General features: G+C 54.9%; 1 protein-coding gene across 1 annotated transcript; it reads left to right on the top strand.

The window, feature by feature from the left end:
• Positions 1 to 2,225: 2,225 nt before the first annotated feature.
• LOC116494652 lies at positions 2,226 to 11,976 on the top strand. The gene is made up of 2 exons (XM_032196615.1): positions 2,226 to 2,269; positions 8,894 to 11,976. Exon 2 carries the CDS (start codon positions 9,763 to 9,765, stop codon positions 10,726 to 10,728), a length of 966 nt encoding a protein of 321 aa, XP_032052506.1. The 5' UTR covers positions 2,226 to 2,269; positions 8,894 to 9,762; the 3' UTR covers positions 10,729 to 11,976.
• The last annotated feature ends 9,311 nt before the right edge of the window (positions 11,977 to 21,287 follow it).

Below are 21,287 nucleotides of genomic sequence, written 5' to 3'. Positions count from 1 at the left end.
AAGTATGGAGAGGAGTGCCTGCAATCCTTGCTTCTGGTCTCGTGGTTGTAATTAGTGGAAATGTGCTTCCACAAGCTATTTTAGGTAAAGGCTCCTCATGACAATCTGTCAAACTCTGAACATAAAGTCCTCCAAACCACTTAATGGTGCCAGCTCAGGAACCCTACATCTGTAGAGATGTCTGTGATTTGGATTTGAGTTCTTAAGGAGCTCCAGACTCTCTTTTCTCTGTGCTTCCCATTAGCGTAGATCTCACAGAAAGCTTTGCCTGTTGTTCTCTGTACAGCTCCACCTGCCCCTCCAGCAGAGCGCCTTGGTTTTGCTGGGATGCATCAGGTTCCAGAAGTGGCACAAATGTGTTTGGGGTCTCTAACTTGGAAATGATTTGGATGTAATCATCTCATCAACCTGAGCACTTGATTTGTTAAATACAATCTGTCAGCAGCTGCAGCAGTGCTGGTGCAGGGGGCAGAGCCCCTCAGGCAGGCGCCAGTTCTGCGATGGCAGCAGCGAGCCACGTGAGGTGACAAGTGGCCGTGGTGACAAGTGGTGCAGGGCAGCATGCAGGGATGTGGTGCCTTGCACCTAGGTCGGCACACTCCTGCACACCCACCTCCTGCTCCTGCTCCGCTTCTCTGAGTCCCCAGAGCCGCCAGAATCTCCCCTCCAGGCCAAGCAATTTGCCCGTCTTGCTGTAGAAGCTGACAATCTCAAGTCCAAAAGACATCCAAAGGGATGCAAACATTTAAAGGGACACCTAAAGGTCCCTTTCTGCCTTATTTCCCCCGTAATTTGGAGGCCAGACTGCTTCGCTTCCCTTCAAATCTGTTCTCTGCTTTAATCGCGGGCTGCAAACAAGCCATGTCTGGCTCCAGCTGGTCTTTATAGACATCCACGTTGCCTGTGCTGTCCTCTGAGGAGTCAGCACTCATGCATGAAGCCGTGCCCTTACCCTTGGGCTGAAGCCACCCCCAGGTGTCCTGCAGACACCACAGAGGGCATCGTGCCCAGTCCCACTGGGTCCCACTGTGCTTCCTAAAAGAGGAGCTGCCAGCAGCGGGGCAGGTGGTGGTGGCGGGGGGGTGTTGAAGAGCTCCCTTGGTGTTTAGCAGCCACATGTGGATGGAAATTCTGCAGCATGCCAGTGGCACACAGCTCTGTGCCCCCATCCCTGCCTGGGGCAGAGCATCCCTGCAACGTCCTGCTGCTCTTGTGGACCTCTGCTAGAGAGGGAGCCCATCAGCCACCCTGTGCAATTGCCATCCCTGGTTTTCTGCTCATTTTCAAAATGCTGACAACTACGATTTGTCCCTGGATGTGTTTTGCTTTGGGCTTTTCTTTCGCTTCTTGTGGAACTTAATCATTTTGTGACCAGACAGAAAGCTGGACCTGACCTGAGCCTACAAACGCAGCAGCAGCTAATGCTGCATCTGCGGCTCGTGGCTCCCAGCCTGCCCCTGCTGTCCCCATGTGTCCCCAGCCGGCATCTCCACTGGGTGAGCTGGGACAGCGAGGGTGGCACCTGCCCCCACAGGGCATGTATCAGCCAAAATTCAGGGTAGCTCCCTGTTGGCCTCACCATGCTGCCCAAGCTCTGCATCCCAGGATGCGGTCCTGGACCTCAGATGCATGTTGTGGCCAAGGTCCCATCGTTGCTGTGGATGCTATGGGGTCACTGCTGAGGCTGTGGAGCCACTGCCAAGACTGTGGGGGTGCTGCTGAAGCTCTAGGGCTGCTGCTGAGGCTGTGGGGCCGCTGCCAAGGCTGTAGGACCGCTGCCCACCTTGCTGCTCTCTGCTCGCCCCACCTGGCACCCTCCCTTTTCCCAAGCAGGGCGAGACCTGCCCCTGATGTTTGTGGCACTCTGGCCTGGCTGGCTCTGCATTAATAACATTCATTTCACAGTGCCAGGATTTCACTGAACCTTCCGCCTTATTTTTCACATGATTGCCAATCTCTGTTGTTTCCCTGGCCAAGTCTAACAATTTCTCCAACTGTCCAAAAAGGCCATTAATCAAATGAGCATCCATGACGTACACAGGACGCGGCTGTGTGTGCAACCCCGTGGAAATCATCCTCTGCCTCGCACGGCAGAGCTCGAGCTCGGAGCTCCCGCAGCCCTGCCACAAGCCTGCTCTCCCCCTGACTTTGGCTGCCGTCCTTGCTGAGGCCAAAGCTGGTGGGGGTCCTGCTGCACCTCCTGGCCTGGCCCTCTGCTGGGTGCTGGCCAATGCAGCCCGGCATCTGGTCCCAGAGCTGGATACCTCAGGTCAGAGCTTCTGCAGCACTGCCAGGCCTTGTCTGCTCAGCCTAGAATATGCTTTTAAGGCTCATTCCCCCTCCTGGCTCATCCCCTGCATGCCCCTGCCCCGTTCAGGTCCCCATTGGGCTCATCCCCCTGTCCGGACAGTGCTGCAGACCTCAGCCACCACGTCATAGAGCAGGGTAGCAGCAGTGGAAGGAGAAGGGGGTGCCCTGCACCAACTGGGACAGCCCAAATTGATGCCCCTGTGGGATGCAGGGAGGGCAGAAAGAGCTCGCCGTGCCCTAAGCAGGCTGTGCTGGATGCCTGCCTCTGCTTTGTGAGCCCTCGGGGTTCTGCGTGGAGCATTTCTCCAGGCCCCTCAGCTCTTAGCAAGCGCCAGGGAGGCCAGGGCATGCGGGCTGCTGTCTGTCTGTGGGAAGCCTTATGGCACCGGGGGGACACGTTGGGGGCAGACTCGGCCCCCCGCCAGCCACCGCCGGGCAGCTCAGGGCAGCAGTGGAAGCAGTGCCTGGATACCTGGGCAGCAACAGAGCTGCCACTTCCAGGCAATTGGCTTTGACCTCCTTGTAGCTGGAGGGCATCTCCATGTCTCCTAGAGAGCCTCTAGACAGAGCTTCAATTCCTTCCAGCCCTCCTAGGTGGTTTTTCATGTGCTTCAGCTGCTTGCTTCCTCTCCGTTTAGGAAGGAGAGCTCTCTCCCAGCCCCTCTCCTCGGACATTAATGCAGCCTCTCCTCTGCCTCCGGGCCTCCCTGGGGAGCACTTCCCAGAAAGACAGGACAGGAATCAGGGCTTAATCTGACCAGAGGTGGGCATCAACACCCACAGCAGTCACCCCAGCACCTCTCACAGGGGCTCTGGGGCACGTGCCAGGATGTAATTTGTCTAAAAGTCTGTCTGTTCTTTTATCTTTTTTTTTTTTTTTTTTTTTTCCATTATTGCCTGCACGTTTATGAAGGAGGCAGAAGCGAGTGGCCCCCTTGGAGAGGTGCACACTGCAGCCCCCTGATGCTGAGGGAGAGATGCACTCGGTGCACCCCGCTCACACACACCCCACACCAGGCAGGGCAATATCTTTTTCCAGGAACCAGAGCACATCAGCACCTGCAGAGGGGAGCTCAGCAGTTGGGAATTGATTTTCCTGCAGGGCTTTTAGCTAATAGACGTCCTGCTCTCGCCCCCTCCCCTCCCACGCCTCCCGCTCCAGAGGCACTGCCTGCCTTCCGCAGCCTTGCGGTTCTCTCACTTGCTAGGGGAGACCTGAAAGTCTGTGTCTAGTGGCACAGCGAAGCGGCTGTGGTGCATTGCACAGGAAAAGAGGGTAATGGTGACCTTGCCATGGTACAACATGAATTGTTAAAGCCATTCAGGACTGTAGAAGCACAAGGAGAATGATCTAAGAGTATACATGTGTGTGCCAGCAAGATAAAACATACACCTGAGAAAGGTGAGCATGGCTCATTCATGGGTCATGGCCATTGTTCCCTGTGTGTCTCCTCCTCTCACATCTCCTCTGGTCAGGGACCCACCAGCCATGTCAGGATGCAGAGGAAATGGGCTGGGATGTGCTATGGATCTGTCTTCGTGTTGCAGGTTGGGCAAAAGCTGCCACAGGGAAGATCCTTTTGTTGCACCTGATCACAGACTAGGGTAAAGCTCACGGGTTTGCTTTCGTCCAGGCTAGTTGCAAGAATGAACTAAATGTCCTTTTTTATTTATTTATTTATTTATTTATTTTTGCCATGTTTTTGCACACTAGGAAGCAGCCAACATCACAGCGTTGGACATGTCGCACTGCAGGACCTTGGCGTGCAGGGAGGCAGGAGGGCTGGGGTCGCTCTGGGGAAGAGGTGGGGATCGGGGCCGTGGTGCAGGTACCAGGTGATGTCCCCCTGTTTGCCTGTCCCCCTGCTCACCTCAGAGGGAGAGGAAAGTGCCAGGCTGCTCAACCAGAAGGCAACCTAATTAAAACTGATAAAAGAAAACAGCTTCGTATGTACAGCAAGAGCTTAGCTGGAGGGACTCGTGGCCGCGAGGCATGCCTAAGGATGTGGATTTAGCAGGGATCAGAAGAGGGTTAGATCTGTAAATGGGTAAGATGAGGTCCCTGGTGGCCACCCCCTGTACAGGATCACACATTTGGCTTAGGGAGGAGATCAGCCTGCTCGCTTTGGGCCATAGGCCGACCACTTGCTCACGCTCTCAGGCATCTGCAAGGAAAGGCATCCCTGCCTGGGGGTATGGCAGAACTTCGTCTGGGGGCTGGGACAGCAGGCAGACAACAGCCTGAAGAGGAGGTGCAAGCTGTGACAGTGCAGACATTGCCTGCCCAAACAGCCGGGCCAGCTGTGCAGCAGTGCTCAGCACCACACGTCTCCCTCCTCTCGTGATGTCTCTTGACAGGGCAGGGGCTCTGGATGGGATGAGCAAGCCCTTGTGCTGCGGAGGAAGGGAGGTTATCCCTGCTGGCTTGACTACCTTAAAGTGCTCAAGCCCTCAAAGAGGAGCCAGGTTCTGCTCTCCGTGCAGGAGAGCAGCGAGGCGACCGTGTCCTGCTGGAGGCAGGATCTGGCCACCGCTCCCTCGGACCTGACACGTTTCCCATCCCTGCTGCAGGGGCTGCCAGCTCCCCTGGTCCCAGGGAAAAATAGTCCTTGGCTGAGATCTGGAGAGAGGAAATCAGGGAATGTCACAGAGCGTGGTCACCAGCCCGTGGCGAAGGTCCCGCAGCCCCCCTGGCAGGATGCCTGCTGCAGGCAGAAGCAAAGGGCAGCGTCTGCCCCAGCCCTCAGCCCCACACCACCAGGGCTGCACCAGCGGCAGACCTACACAAAATCCTTCCCAAACACAAACAGACAAAACATTGTATGAAAGAGCTTTAAAGAATAGAGAAAGGCACACTAATAACTCTTGGTAGGAGCCGTGACCCCGGCGATGAAAGCGTCGGTCTGGCTATTAGAGCTGCAGGGATTTTTCAAAGAGGCTCCAAGTGCGGCAGGGACCCACAGGCGTTTCAGGAAGGGGGAGATGTGAATGCGAAGTTTGGGCTGCTTTGACACGGCACGGATAAAGGATCTCTTTCTAATCAGCAGTACAGGGACCCAGCGGAGCACAGGCAGCGCGGGGGTTCCCAGGGTGCATTATGAACGTTGAATTCACACACCAAATAGCAACCAAAAGGGGGGAAATAAAGCAGTTCATATAATTAAACTGCGACTGAAGGGAGAAGCAGCCTCGGCGCTGGGTGAGCTGGGGAGTGCTGGAGCCAGGCAGCTGGAAAGGGGGGAGCAATTGTGGCAAAACCTGGAAAATTCATTTTGAACAAACTCATTAGAAAGATTGCAGCCCTGTCCTCAGAGGGGCAGAGGAAGAGCTATTGTAGAGAGCTATTGTGCTGCTCAGGAAGGGCTCTGTGCTGCAGTGGCACCAGACTAAGGGAGGCGGATGGCAGGGCTCCAGGGCTCGCAGTGCTGGGAGCTCCAAGCCCTCGCGGGCCAGCAGCCCCCAGGGGCAGGTGGGTTGGGAATTTCCTCAGGCATGGAGTAGCAACACATTGGGGGGCTCATCCCCTTGAGCTGCTGGGCAGTGCCGAGCGTGCCAGCTGGCAGGAGCCAGGGCTGCCTTTCCCATCTTTCTTAAAGTTCCCCAGTGCCATGGGTTTGTTTTTTTTTCAATGCAGGGTTTTCACCAGCCCCCCAGTAGCAGGGGGCACTGGGGAAGAGCCATGCAGAACCCCAAGAGCAGGCGGCCGTTGGGTTCAACCTGCACAACCCAGAGCGCTGCCCTGAGGCAGGCTGGTGCCTGCATTGCTCCCTGGCCCCCGTTGCTCACAGCAGAGCTCCTGGCCACAGGGCTGGCAGCTCTCCACACTGGCCCAGGGGACACCACCAGCAGGTCTGGGGAAAGGGAGAGTCTGTTGTGCCGGGACCACCACTGTTCGTGCTTGGGGTTGGCAAGCAGGACCCCGAGGACATCGCGGGACTTGCTGCTTCTTTTTACCTGGGGCTGCGGGATTCTATTCCTTTTATTTTTTTAGTGTCGGGTCCAGACCACATGTGTTATATGTTACACATTACAAGGGTGTTCAGGAAGGCTATCTGCAGTGGGCCAGATTCCCTAATGGGCACCAGAGTTGTGGGATGTCCCCTGGTCACCTGAAGGATGCTGAGCACCCAGGATTGCACCCAAAGAGGAACTCCTAAAGGAGTTTTTGATCCCAAAACTCCTTGAAGGTGGTGATGGGAGCACAGGGCATTTATCTCCCATCCCTAGTAGGGCTGTAGGGCACTAGTGTGGTGGGGACCACCCCCTTTATCTGTCAGGAGTGGCATGTACACAAACAAATCCCCACACCGAGCACTCACCACAATTTCAGCAGTGAAATGAAACCCCAAGCTGAGATGTGACCCCCAGGAGCCAATCCCATTGCCTCTGAGTTCCCACAGCGTGCAGGTGGGGAGCACAGCTGACAGCACAGCGTGGTCTGCCCCGTGTCGTCACCGCTCGGTTTATAGGGGGAACTCACCGGTGAGCTGGGCTGGTTTTACTGGCCCAATGATCTCTGCTGTGAGGCTTCTCACCGGGGGCAATTTAAGGCGTGCTTCTTGTCTCCATGTGTGCTGGCCCTTCTGTGCGGCAGCACAAGGAGATACCACGAGAGCATCTGGGCTGGGAGCACATGGCACTGTCGCTGAGGTTCAGTGCAAAACTTTACTGCCAGGAGGAACTGCAGAGCAGCTGCTGTTGCTCTGACAACAGCCAGAGCATCCCAGCCCCTGGACGAGGGGGACGAGCTCGGTGTGAGCTGTACAAGGGTGTCTCCTCCACTACCTGCTGGTGGGCCTGGTTCAAGGTCACAGGATGTGCTGGTTCTTGTCCAGAAGGGATCAAACTGTGCCTTGGGGTAGTAAAAAAGGTCTAGTGTCTGAAATAAAGCCCTTGCTTTTCTAGCTGACAGGTCAGCCACACAGTGCTGTGTCAGCCTGAAGGTACCATGTGGATGTCCACCTAAGGCTGGGCAGATGTCTCTGTCTGGGCAGCCCAATCTCCCACCCAGGACCCTTTGCTGGAGACAGGCTGGTGAAAAGAAACATCCAAAATCTCAACATATGGATCCGTCATTCCTTCACCTCCATGTCAGACAAAAGAACAGGTCTAGGTGGAAGCACCAGAATACATGGGCGTGGTGAGCATCGTGTGTGGGGCCTGACACCGTGGCCTCTTCTCCTGGCCAAGGCTGGGACGTGCTCAGTGTGGTGCCCATTTGCAACACCACTTGTCCACAGAGGAATCCCATGCATTTCACCTGGGGTTTGGGTTCCAAGGCACTCTGAGCATGGTGGTGCCTGGGTCCTGGATGTGGCTGTGCCGCCTTCAAACTGCAGACCCTGGGCACTGAAAAACCACCGTCCTTTTGGGACACTGGACTCCTTGTTCCCCTGCGTGCTGGGAAAATTGTCTCCAAACTCATTTACTGCACACAAGCATTCAACTGGCATTCATTGTGCGCCAGCTGCTTGAAAGCTGGAGCCCTGTCTTTATGGCTTCCTTATTTTTCCGGAGATCTGCTGTCAGATGCCTTGGCCTGCAAATGGTGGAGCACTCGGGAACAGCAGAACGGCTGGACTGGGTCAGAGCTGGAGCCTGTTTGCTCCAGGACCCTTCCTTCTTCCCAGAGCAAGCACTGGCTAGCATTTCTCCAGTACCTGGATTTTTCCCAGGACTGTTCCCAGCACCAGGGATGTTCCCATGTCCTGCTCCAGGGCAGTGCATGGTGAGAGAGAGCAGGTGGAGGCTGAGCAAAGGGCTGCAGCATCAGCAACCTTTAAGCAAAAGCTTTCCTAGCAGAAAAAGAACCAAGAACAATCAGTCTACGACCACAGGGTGCCGAGCTGGATGAGCGTAGCAAATGTTAAATCTCCAATGTCCCTCCAGCTGACCACATCAGAAATGGCAAGTCATGGCCAAACTCCGGGGGACAACAGGAGCTCTTGGTCAAAAAAAATAAAATAAAATAAAAAAATTACCTTATAAAGAACTTGCCAAGTCCATCCAAGACCTCCAGCCAGGCCAAGTGCCTCCAGTGGTCCATTCTAGAAAAGCTTAGGACCATGGTATGTGACCTCAGCCTGCTGGTGGCAATGGGGACAAATCCCCAGAAAATGTGGGGAAAGCCTGCCTCAAAATGTAGGAAAACAGGGCAGGCACAGGAAGGGACCCAGATTTTGTGGGGACAAGGTCTGATGTGGGGAAGTGACTTGCTGGTGCTGATTATTCTGCACCGGCACGGAGAGGGGGGAGTCCCTGCGCAGGGGCACCCAAGGCAGGCTGCTCGCCCCGAGTATTTCCATTCATTTTTCCTTCCACGCTGAGCTTGATGCTTCAGCATGAGCAGGGCCTGACACATAAAGATGGGGAGGCAAATCCCAGCCTGCTTGCTTTCAGCCACATTATGAATGGCTACAGGGATTAGTCCTCTCTGGAGCGAGGATGCACTGCCGGGAATGTCATTAAGAACACGCTCATCTGCCTTCAGCGCTCAAGTGGTCATTGCACATGCGGGGGACAGGAGGCAGGAGGGCCTGATATTAACCGCCTGGGTTACAATAATGTCATTTACTCTTCCCAGAGGACAGGAGGCAGCTCGGATGACAAATGTGTCAGCGCTTAGTCAGAGCATCGCTGGGTAAGTTACACACTAAGTGAGCGTGCAGCACGGCGCTGCTGGTTTTCTGGCATCTCTCAGGTCTGGGTCATGGGACCCCCTCAGAAAGCTCCACTCTGGGGTAACTCTGAGCCAGCAATGCCTGGATGTTTTGAAACGTGATGGCATGCAGCTGGCAGGAGGCTCTGCCCCAGCCAGAAAGAGAGGGGAAGGTGATGGAGAGATCAAAGACGAGCGTAACGAATCATCCTGAACTAGGCCACAAGGTTGGAGGAGAAAACAACACCCTGATATGGGGTCAAGGGATTCATTGGACTGAATTTCAGCCCAGATGTGGCTCCAATGGAGACCTGCTCAGCCTCGCAGAGTGTGCAGTCCCTTTCTCCTTGAACAAGAGGAGCTCATGGTCTGTCTGTCTGCTCCCCACCACCCCGGCTGCCTGCCACTGGCCCCGGGGCCCTTTGGGGCAGGGCCTGGCCCCATAGCACATGGTAACACGGAAAATGTTACCCAGAATCTCCACCACCAGGCTCTTCCCTTTTGCTGTGAGCAGCTCCTGGCCCTGCTGTGGTGCTTGGCCATGCTGGGGCTGAGCACCACCCCGCACACCGGTGCTGGGCCAGGCCAGCTTGCCTGGCACTGTGGCTCCCAGAAGGTTTCTTGGTTCTTTCAGCACCATCCATGCTGCCCAACATCCGAATATCTGTGGAGACCAGGAACCACCTTTGCCAAGCCGTTCCTGCACACAAGGCAGTGCCCTCTACACTCTGGCAACAACGAGCGGCACATTTTTGACCTCCGGGCTCAATTACTGCAGCTCATTATATCTGGGAATGGAGCCAAGCAGGCTGAGAAAGCTTCCACTGGTGCAAAACGTAGCAGCCTGCGTGCTCAGACGCCTGGGGGCTGTGATCCATCAGCCTGCAGCTCCTGCTGCTTCACCAGGACTCCCCATTAGCCCAGCACCCCCTCCCCCAGGACCAGGACCCCTTGCTGAGGCCAGCTTTCTCCAGCAGCAAGTTTCTCAGCTGGTCACCACTGGGGAAGAGGCCGTGGCTGGAAGGGGAACAGTGGCAGAAGACATGAAGGCAAGAGGTGTGATGTCCACCTCTCCTGGTGGGCTCTGTGGGCTCTCGGCCCTAGGCCTGGAGACCTTTCCCCAGGAGATGTGTCCCCCCCATCTCAGCCTGGGGTCAGGCTCCCTGGCAGAAGGGAAGTGGAATAGGAAGGGGATGGAGCTGCTGTGGCCACAGAGGAGGAGGCAGGTAGGACATTCCTGCCCTTCGTGTACCACTGCAGAGCCACGAATCCTCACAGCTGAACCAGATGGGTCCCCATCTCCTGTGTGCCTGTCATCCTGGGTGAGGAAGAACCAGCGCTCACCCCATGGCCTGCCCTTGGGGGTAGGGCAGACCTGCAAGGGCATCCAGAGGTGGAATTTGGCAGGAGGAGCTGGGTTTCTCCATCTGAGCCTCATGAATCCAAGCCTTACCTCTCCACCTTCGGCCTCTTCTTCCTCTCTCCTCCTGCTGTGGTCTTATCCATCCAGCCCTCCTGCTGCTCTCGTGGGCAGAGCCACATGCATGGGGACGTGCCGTGGTGCAGCCAGGGCCTCCCTCTTGCCCCTCTCCCAGCCTTTCCCCCCATGCCCTGGGTTCAGCCCCCCCACCCCAGCCTCACTAACTCACTCTCCTGCTAGTTTACGGCCAGAACATTTTGTTTGCAAAGTGCTGTCAGATGCGACATTAAGAGGCGCAGTAAATCAGAGCACAGGGGCCTCTCCAAGCCTCCGCAGATGAAAACCTTTTATCACAATTTGGATCTGTTTGCACTGGTATGAAAATTATGGCTCCAGTTTAGCATCAACTTCCCATTATTCATGTCCCTGTGAGCTGCGCCTGCTAAATTGGATTGTTTCAAGCCTCCCCACCCTGGTGGCCCCGAGAGCCCGGCAGAGCCCAGCCGGCTTCCCACCCGCACCTCCACGTCCCTTTCCCGTGGGATGTGAGTGGGAGGGAGGCTGCGGGAGGGAGGAGGTGGATGATGGAGGGGATTCCTTCCGCCTGGGTGTGCTGAAGCAGATGCGGTCCCTGCTGCCACCTTCAATCCTTGCTAGAGCGTAAGCAGCGAGGATGCATCTCCTCTCCACCCTGCCAAGGGGGCTGTGGATTCCTGGTGGTGGAGAGGGGCAGCCACCATGTGTGGAGACCACGAGTGGGGCAGGATGGAGGGGCAGGCCTTGCTCCTTCGTGTGCTGTCCCGGTGAGAGCTGCAAGCAGCACCGAGCCCTGGGTGCAGCTCCCTGTGCTCTGGGAGATGCTTGCTTTGGCCAGGGGAGGCTGTGGCTCCCCCCCACAGCACCACTCTGCCCCAGGCCAGGGGCTCTGCTTCCCTCAGTCCAACTGTTGCGTGCTGGTTCCCACTGAAAACACTGAGGTCCATGCTAATGAAGCGTGAATTTGATCTTTTCCACAAACTAATCTGGAAATCTCCCATGAAAAATAGTAGAAGGCACCATCAAGCCCTGGTTGGAAGTGTTGGGTATTCCTGGCAAACTCCATGCAAAGAAAAACTAAACTTTCCCTTGGGCAGGAGCAGCATGAAGCCATCAGCCACGAGGACAGTGCTCACAGGGAAGCCACACATGTGAGCAGTGTTTATGGCCGGGGGGACGCAGGCTGGAGGGTGCTGCTTTCACTTCCATGCATGTGGGATGTGGGAGAGACGGAGCAGAAGCAAAATTTCACCACACGAGCCCACAATGGCACCAACAATCTGCTCAGCTGAGGCCCTGGAGGAGTGAAAAAAGACAAATCTTGTAGCTAGCCCCTGCCACGAGCAGCGCCCTGCCCAGCTCAGTGCTCACTTCCCTCCGCCGTGCCACAGCTGCCAAGACCTGGGCTTCGAGAACCGGGAAATGGAGCTTCCACATAAGCAGACTTTCTGACTCAGCTGGCAACACTTATTTTCTTTTTTGCACCTTGCTGCAGAGATCTTGCTGCAATTGTAATTGTGTGCTTTTAAAAAATAAAATCTGGCAGATGCTCTCCAAACAAACCTTGAAGTCTATTTCTGCCAGCTTCTCTGCACACACATTCCACCTTCACATGTGTTGTGCTTCATGATTGGGACTGAGTACTGCATCCTGCCTCTGCCTGTTTCATTTATTTTTTTAAGGCAATCAGCTGCTTTGCCTGCATAAAATATGCAGCCTGTCACGCAAAAGAGACACCCATTGAGCGGCACCTGCCGTACTTAAATCACTGCACTTCAGTGGCGATAACGAGGCAATAGGTATTTTAATTTGAACCTAACACCGTTGTGACTGCTAGGAATGAGACGATGTCACTGTCCAGCAGATCCCTCAGGGTTTATCTGCCACAGACAGGTTGGGAGTGAGTTCTGCTAAGCAGGTGACCATCCCAATAAATCTGGGCTTTTTTTTTATTAATTATTTTTTTTTATTAAGGCTCAGCCAGTGCTTGGCCCCCAGGCTATCATCTCGCTCCAGTCAAGTCCATGCTAAAGATCCCCATCTCCTGTCAATCTCAGGAGAAGTGAGATGACACTAATAAATATGCTTGCGATGCTGCGAGTCTCTGGTGCTCGCTGTATCCTCTCTTGCGTTGCAGGCTGTTCAGCTTTACTTCTTCTCATACATCACTGATTTGCTACACTGTCAGAGTTCAACAATAGCAGTAATAATTAACCATTTAATCTGAATCAGATGCTGGGTCTTGTTTGCTCTTTCTGTGTATAAGAGGGAAAATGCTTTCAAAGATCAGATTCTGATGTTCCTCAGCTCAGTGTTAAGTGTCTTGACTCTGCAAAATTGCTCCGAGTCTTTCATTTTGCTCTTTAAGCTCGTTAGTCCAAATTAAAAACAGCATTCATTCTAATTTCAGCTTCTTGAAATCCCTCCAAGATCAGTGCTATTATTCTTTCGAATGCCTTGGGAGCGGAGCTAACACCAAAAGACATTTGCTTACATTCCCGATGTCCAAATGGTTTCATAAAGGCTGCTAGCTTCAGCCTGGTGATGCTGTCATCTGCCTTGCCAATGTGCACGTTGTGTCTGAGGCTCCTGCTCCTCGTGAAAGCTCAGACACCACCACTCGATGTCCTCCCTGCCTGCCGCTCCCTCCCAAGGCTTTCTGTGCACCACACAGGTGAATGCACCTCTGAGCTTATTTACAGCCCTGGGATTAATCGGGTGCAAAAGAGGCTTTGTCTTCTCAATCTCTCATGATTTAGGAATTTTGTCATGGTTGGGTTTCAGCCGAGCTTGTGGGAAGCAGGGAAGTCTCCTGCTCACTGGACTGCTGGAGCCATCCACCCGCAGCCCAGGGCACGCTGGCTCAGGCAGGGCTGGCAGCCTTCTCCTGGGGGACACTCAGCTCCAGTTCATGAACCAACAAAGCTGGGCAGGGAGAGAAGGAAGTGAAGCAGGAGAAAGGCTGCACCCATTGCTGCAGGACTTTTCTTACCAGCTCAGCAAGTGGTTCCTGTGTCTTCATCCACAAACCGATTCCTCGTCCCCTCCTGCTCTCCTCAAAGAGGCAACCCAAAAATCCATTGCTTGGCTTCTGCCTTATCTAGTGGGGTTGTTCTGGGGAGCAGGGCAGATCTGAGCAGGGCCCCGCAGCCCTGCATGGCTCCCGAGGAGCTGGAGAGGAGGCAAGCAGCAGAGAAGGTGCTGGAAGGGCAGCTGTGCTCATTTCCAGCTCGGTGCAGCCACACAAGGGGAGCGAGGATGTGGGGTGAATGGCAGGAAGGTCTTTTGTTAACCAACACGCACCAGGGAAGGTAATTTAACAAGTGCTGTCTGGAGTCACATCTGCCTCCAAGTCTTGTGTAGTCTTTGGAGAGCTCAAGAGAAGATGGAAATTATGAGCCTAGGAAGATATAGATGCAGTTAATACCTGTTTTACATGTACAGTCTATAATATGTTGCCATAGTCTTGAAAATGTTGTGACTTGGAAGCCATAAAAGCTGGAAGGAACATGCTAATTGAGAACACAGTCAGGCTATAAATCTGGAGGAGATACCAGGGCTGGCAGGAGAGAAACCCAGTCCCAGGGAGGAAGGGAGGGGGAGGAACTCAGCTTTAAGCCAGGAAGGAAATTACAGAGAACGAGGAAAGAGGGAGAAAAGGGGAGTCCTCTGTGCCCCAAGGCTGGCGTCGCCTCAGGTAGCACTCCAGGTTGATATTAGACAACCAAAGGAATTGATTCAAATGGAAGGGCCATTAGAGGAGAGAATTTAGAACAAATCGGCAGCGTAGGTAGGAACTAATTGCCAGAACCAGAGATACTCGCCCAAAAATCGTACAGCAGGAAGAAATGACATTTCTCATCCACTAGCTGTGTAATACATAATCTATTGCTTAAAATGGTCTCTGAAGCAAAGGAAGGTATTGAAAGTGACAATAGGTCTTATGTGTTTTTCTTTTTTTAAGTATTTAATGGTACATAGAGTCTTACAGAGCAGTACATCAGACTTGTGTGTCAAGCAAATAGGTAGAAATTGTAACAAAGAATGGATCTCTTCAGTAAATGAATGAATACGGTGTAATGGGGGAGAGTTGCTTCGGTTTCAGGGGAAGGAAACCATGCATTAGAAATCCATTAATGTTCACTGAAGGAATCAATGTGTGTGCAGGGGTGATCTGGTCAATATAATCTGTTAGGATTTTCAAAATGCTTTTGGCAATGTCCTTTGTCAGACACTCATGGGGGAATGAGGAATGAGGTTGTTATAGGCCAAAATGGAAATTCCTCTCTTGGGTACTTCTCGTGGTTGAAGAATAGGAAAGATGGGGTAAAAAAATTAGTGGTCGTCACAGTTGGGGGGGATTCAGTCCTGGAAGTCCCATGGGGAGCAAGGCTGTGGTGCTCATTGCAGTCTTGGGAAGGTCTGGGAAGGTGCAGAGGTCACCAGTGGCATAGAATAGTTTGGGCAGGCAAACGAGCTCTGAGGGCAAGGATCTGCCAAAGCTTTTCGTGGGATGGGGTGTCTGCACCAGGAGGTGATGTGGGGACATTCAGCCCTATTGGAAATGGACACACATGGCAGAAAAACCCATCCATGTGTCCTGCAGGGAAGGGAGCACAGGGGTGCTCCACCTGCAGGGACGAGGGTCGCTGTGAAAGAAATTCACAGCGAGCTGCACAGCCTTTAGTGGCCTCTTTGCAAATTGAAAGCAGAGCCAGCTTTAATGGTTCAACAAGGATAGGGTGGGGAACTCACACACGGGAAAGCGAGCATCAGGGATTACCCAGAGGCAGGGTCTCAGAGCAATGTTTTCAATGGTAGGCAGCAGTCTGGACCAGCCTTGTGCTGCGGCACGACAGCATGAAGCAGCTGGCTGCCTCCAAGAGTGACACCATCTCCCAGCTTTCATGGGCTTTAGCCTCTAATTTGAGTCAGAAAAATACAATCTCATGCATCAGCGTTGCAAAAACTCGTCTGTCTTCATCGCTTAGGAAACGTTGCCAGCTCTGGCATCCTGTGTGGTGTCTGGCCGGCTCTTGGGAAGGCTTGCAGGTGAGAAAGGCTGAACCCCTGGATTACACCTGGGGGACCACGGAGGGTGCAAGCCTACCTCCTGCCTTGAGCAGTCAGCATGTGCTGGCTGATGGGGAGAGCTCCCATGAGAGCATGGCTCCATCCATAGCAGGCAGTGTATGAAAGTCACAGGAGCACCATGGTCTGGTCTGGTGCAAGGGCAGGGAGGTTCCCCACTCCTTTCCTCCTCAGCAGCAGCTTTGCCCTCTCCAAAGCTGATATTTTGGGAGCACCACCCTTGTCCTGATGTCTGGGGAGCACCATCCACCTTGTTTCCTGGGTCTCCCTCCCTATGCCCACATGCAGGCTGTGCACTGGAGGACTGATCTTCCCCCCACTCTTGGTTCTTCAGGGAATTTTTGCAGCCGCTTATGGTTTGCTTATTCTCAGTAAATTTCAGCTCAGCACACTGAATCAGACCCATTTCCACACCATGAAGACGCTCAGTGCCTGCTGTGAGCCCTTTTGGATGCTGCTTTCAAAGCCTTGTGTAGTCAGTGCTGGCTACTTGGCTCTCAGACCTTTTGCTTGTGCCATGTGCAAGCATCGTGCTGATTGTTTTATAGAGGCAAGTGAATATTGCATGCAGCTCTACAGCCACACAGAAACACCCCAAGGGCTTCCTGGAGCTGTGCCCTCTCCAGGGACAGGGTGAAACCATGGCACACACCATGGGGCAGAGCCCACACCCTTCCCCTTCTGCTGGAAGGGGCTGGACCATGGCGGATCAGCCGGGGACTGTGCTCCCTCCACCCTGCCTCGGATGCTGGAAGAGCTTTGGCAGCCCTGCTGCCTGCCTGCCTCTCATTTCCACACGCTGCTCTCACCAGCGACCGGCTGCAGACCCTCTCCCAGGCTCTTGGGGTGACCCTCACCTGCTTTTGGCCCCACTGTGCTCCTCACTGCCCAAGCAGCCCCTGCTGTCCCACTGGTCCCTGCTCTCCATGCTGATGGCAGCTCTGTTGTGGCTAAAAGCGAGGAGCTTGAGAAATGCCCGGTCCCCATAGCTGCGGGGCATTTGTGTTGCAAGAGCATTTCCTTCATGCTAAATTAATCTGCTTGGGAGTGCAGTATGGCTGGTTTGTGAAAAGCGATGCTCCGGGTCCTCACCACGCTGCCTCAAGCCCGGGTGCAGCAGGACGGTGGTGGCAGGGGGCTGAGGCCAAGGGGGACCCAGCATTAGGGTTCAGGGACAGGCTGCCCAGTGGGGTACAGGGGCTCCACACCGGGCATTAACTCCTGGAGGGCAGAAATGCTGCCAGCCCTCGGCTGCTGCTCTCCGAGCCCTGTCCCTCGAGCGCACACAGCTGAACGCTTGCCAGAGGTCTGCAGGGAGGCTGCAGCTCACGTGGTTTCTTCCCCGTTTCCAGCCACCAAATTGCATTTACAAGAAGCAAAACATACATTAAATAACTCTCGAATGTCAGAGCGAGCGGCTGCTGTGGGGGATGTTCTGGGAGAGAGAGGGAGAAACAGCTGCTCCATCCAGGAGCAGAGAGAGGGGGCGATGGGCAGGGACGAAGGGGGCTGGGTGGGATGCTGTGGGGGGACAGGGCTGGGGTAAATCTCCTGGGACAAACCTACGAACTCCCTCTCCCACTCCTCTGCCGTGGCTCTAACTGATGGAGAGCAGCCCATAGCATGGGGGGCCGTGTAGCAAGGACTGGACACAAAGGTTCAGCATCCCTGAAGACAGACCCCAGGGTGGAGCGGTGGCTGCGGGAGGGCTGCTGGCAGCACTGCCAGCCCTGCGGGGATGGGCGGCTGGGAACGCGCAGCGTGTGCCCCCCCGACCTCCGCTCCAGCTCCGAGCAGGAAACAGCAGCCCTGCCAGAACTGTCCCCGGGGAAAGAGAGCCTGACGGGGCCGAACGCATGGACAAATCCCAGCAAAGATCTGCTAGCTCTCTGCAGTGGGTAATGACACGTCCTCCGAGTCCTCCAGCGGCGATCCCAGGAAAGCCAAGCCTTGGAGAGCCAGGCTGAGCTTGTCCTCAAGTTCCTGCTGCGAATTCCCACGGTGCCATTTAGCCGAGCACGCTTCAGGAAGCAATTGGAGATTCCCACAGGCAGCAGCACGGCTCCTCCGCAGCCTGCATCTGTGTCCCAGGGCAGGGTCCTGCTCACAGGGGAGGACACCTCTTCTTCCTCCTCCTCATCCTCCTCCTCCTCCTCCTCCCTTCCTGCCACCCGCTTGTATAGACATGGAGCAGGTGAATCCTTTTTGCTTCCCCATTCCTTCCCCGCCACATTCAGGCAGGCAGAGTTTCCATCCCAGCCCTCCCAACAGCACATCAGGAGCTTTTATTTTTCCCTAGGTAGCTTTTGTATTTCATTCCCGTTTGATGTTCTTTAGTGGGAGCTATGGGGGCAAGCACACAGTCTGAATTTCCTCCTCTGCGGCACCGAGGGAGTGTGGTGCAAGGCAGGGTAGAAACCTGCATGGAGGTGAGGGGGTTCCCCAGCTGCATTCGCTCGGAAGGGTTTGCCATTGTCGAAGAGAAAATTTGAAAAGTAATAATCTGAGCAAAGCAGAGGGAGAGGCCCCTGGAGGCAGCTCGGCAGCAGAGCCTCACAGATCTGCATGAATGAGAGCCTGCAAGGGGAGAAACAAGGAGCGAGGGTGAGATGGAGATGTGCACATGGAGAGGGCTACTGGGGATGGGACCACAACAGGGGCTGAGGGCTGAGCTCGGGGTCTCCAGGAAAGTGGCAGCCTGGCACATCCCAGCGGGGGAACAAGTCCTTCTTGGTTTTCCTTCATGGGTGGGCAGGACGGGTGGGTGCCAGCCCCATTCAGGGCACCAGCAGCAGCTCTTGCTGCTTGCATTTGCTCCCAACCCCAGCAAAGTCCTTGCTGCATGGGAAGAGCATCAGCTCAGGGCGGGAAGGGAGAGCTGCTCCCTGCTCCCCAGGGTCTCTGTGCCTGCGGGCCCCTGGCCATGGGGAAGCGGACACAAGGCCGGGACATGTCCCATCCTCGTCCCTTCCTCGAGCACAGCCGGGGGTGTCCCAAGACGCAAGGCGAGGGGTAGGAAGGAGGGAGGGGAGTGTTCCTGTGCCGAGCCTTCCTCTGACCCTCGGCTATTGTGCGGCTTCCTTCCTGCTCCTCACGGGCTGGGAAGGAGCGGGGCATTATCAGGGCGCTCCATCGGACCAGGTAATGCAGGCCCCAGCTGCTTCCTGCCTGGCCTGGCCACCGCTCCCTGCGCAGGAGGGAAGGAGATGAATAAGAAGCTCGGCGAGGAATTCCACTCCCCCACAGCAGCCAGCGCACAAACTCTCATTTCTGGGCTTCCTGCTGCCTCTCTCCCACCCTGTGCACATCACTTATCCCAAACAGGGAGCGCTCGGCTAAAACCATGCTAATAGACCCCAGCGGCAGCACGGTGCTGGGGGTAATTAACCGCCTGATGGCTCCTCGCTGCTGGACGCACGTGGGTATCTCGTGCACAAGGTGTGCGAGCTACTCTCCCTGCACACCTCGGAGCCTCCTCTGCAGTTTTGGGGGCCGGGGAGCCCCATGCACTGACATTGGCATCGTTTAAGTGGGGGCCCCAGGAGATCAAAGCAGGTTGGAGGTTTAGGGCAGGCTGCAGCATCGCTCCTGTGTCTGCTCTCATCTAGGGTCTGCAGGCAGAGTGGCTGAGAGCCTGACAGGGGCAGGGACAGGAGAGCTGTGTGGTGACTTCACTGCTCCAGCCCCTCCAGAGCTCCCCTTGCTAGGCTATTGCCTTCTGGTGGGCTCATGGAAGAGTCAGCTCCCCCCCCAGGGCTGTGAAGGCTGGCTGGGAATTGCAATCCCATTGAGCAAAGACATTCACCTTCCAGAACAGATCAGTCATCGGCATGCATCAGAATGGAAATGGAGCCTTTCAAAGTGTTTCCAAAAAGAAACGAGGGACTGCAAATAGCCCAGAAGTCAGGTCATTGCTCCAGGCCGTGGGAGAGTGGAGCTCGTGGCCTGTCCAACCCCACACCCCGGTCATCGGGCAGTGCGGTCACTCTTGGAGACCCTCGTGCTGCCGTGCTTCCCTTTTGCATAGCTAAAAAAGCCCTCGGAGAGGGACAGAGAGAGTCCCAGCAGGGGCTGAACGTCCATCTCTGCTTGTCGGCTGGCAGCCTGGGCCACCAACACGCAGCTCGTCTGGGGTCCTCCTTCCCGACCGCAGGCTCCTCCCTTAGAAATCAGAAGAATGCCTCCTGGTGCTAAAAGCCAGTGCAAAAAATGTTCTTGGGAGAAAAATCTGCAAAGTTGGGAGAAAAATCTGCAAAGTTGGGCTGAGCACAAAACGCAACATCTTGGGAATCATGTGTGCAACATGTGGCTGGAACTGGGAGGGTCAGTGGGAAATGGTGTCGATTTGGGGTTTATGCCCTCCGCGGCACCTAGGCAAGGGGGAGCTTTGGTCTGAGCTGCTGCAACCACTCCTGTGTCCTCCTGTGAAACTTTCCCAGCCAGCATCCCCATGTGTGCCCACATAAGGCCTCAGTTTCGGTGAGCTGGACTTCTCCTGGTGAGAAACCACTCGTGGTCAGCTTCACACAGCTCTCCCGCGTGGGCTTTTGCTCCGGTGCCTTCATGCCACACAGGTTCCTGCACCATACAAGAGCACACTGCAGGGGCCAGGGTCGCAGTGGTGCCTTTTTTAATACATCACCCTCCACGTTTCTCCTCTGCAGGACAGCAAATTGCATTGATGAATAATTTCTGCAGCATTTTTTTTGGGGGGGACCGAAGCCCCATCTCCTTCCTGCCCTAGCCCTTCCTCGCAGTGACCACGCTGCCCTGAGGAGCAGAGATCTCAGTCTCTCCAAAGGTTTTCCCCGCACAGCACCACCCATGGGTTTTTTCCCCAGCACCCTCTGCAAGTTGCCCTGGCCACACACACAGCTCGTACTGCCTCCCTGGCACACGGGGCCCTCTTTGTTTTTATCCTGGATCAGTGCACAGGTTCAGCGCTGTCAGATGATTTGCCACCAGTTCCTTCATGCAGCAATTTAAGGTTAGTCCTGGCTGCCAGCATGAATCGAGAGCTTTTTTCTTATTTTTTTTTTTTTATTTTTATTATTATTTTTGCAGCCTTTGAAGCAGGTGAACACCTTCTTCTGCTTGTACGCAAGCATCTGCAGGCTACAGACGTGGTTGGTTCCTGGAGAGGGACCCGAACAGACCCGAATGTGGCACGGTGACCAGCTCCATGCTGCTGCTCCAGGCTGTGCAGGGATGAGCTCCTGGTGCTGTGCAGGGCAGCAGGCAGCATCTCAGCCCCGCCTGAGCCACTGCTCATACCCAGTGCTTGACCCTCTTCAGGTTTCTCCTCCGCTCCCGCATCATGTCATGGGTCCCAGGAGCAACCGGTGCTGATTTCAGTGTCCTCGCTGCTCCAAGGATGCTGTTCTGTTTGGGGCCAGCTTTACGGGTCAGATTCCTTCCAGCTGCGGGTCGCTGAGCCAGGATGACTTCGCAGCCCTTTGTCTGGTTACCTCCTTCCTAGAAGGAATCGGGAGCTGGTGCAGTGCATTTTTCTTTTTTTTTTTTTTTTTTCTTTTTTTTTTTGTTTTTTTTTTCCATTCCTTGTTCTCTGATTCTGTTTTTCTACAGGACTATTGATCTGCAGCCCTGCGGGGTGTTGGGGTAGCATATGGGAGTCCCTGTGCTGTGTGTTGGAAAGAGCACTTGTTTTTTCCCCAGCTGTGGCTGTATCAAAGCAATTGTTTTCCATTCTCGCTCTCATTTTGGGCTCCTTCCCACCCCATCGCCATGGGCTAACGAATTGCTTTGCTGCCC

This window comes from Aythya fuligula, chromosome 14, assembly GCF_009819795.1.
Source record: "Aythya fuligula isolate bAytFul2 chromosome 14, bAytFul2.pri, whole genome shotgun sequence".
Classification (NCBI taxonomy): domain Eukaryota; kingdom Metazoa; phylum Chordata; class Aves; order Anseriformes; family Anatidae; genus Aythya; species Aythya fuligula.
This window is presented reverse-complemented; position numbering and strand designations above follow the sequence as displayed.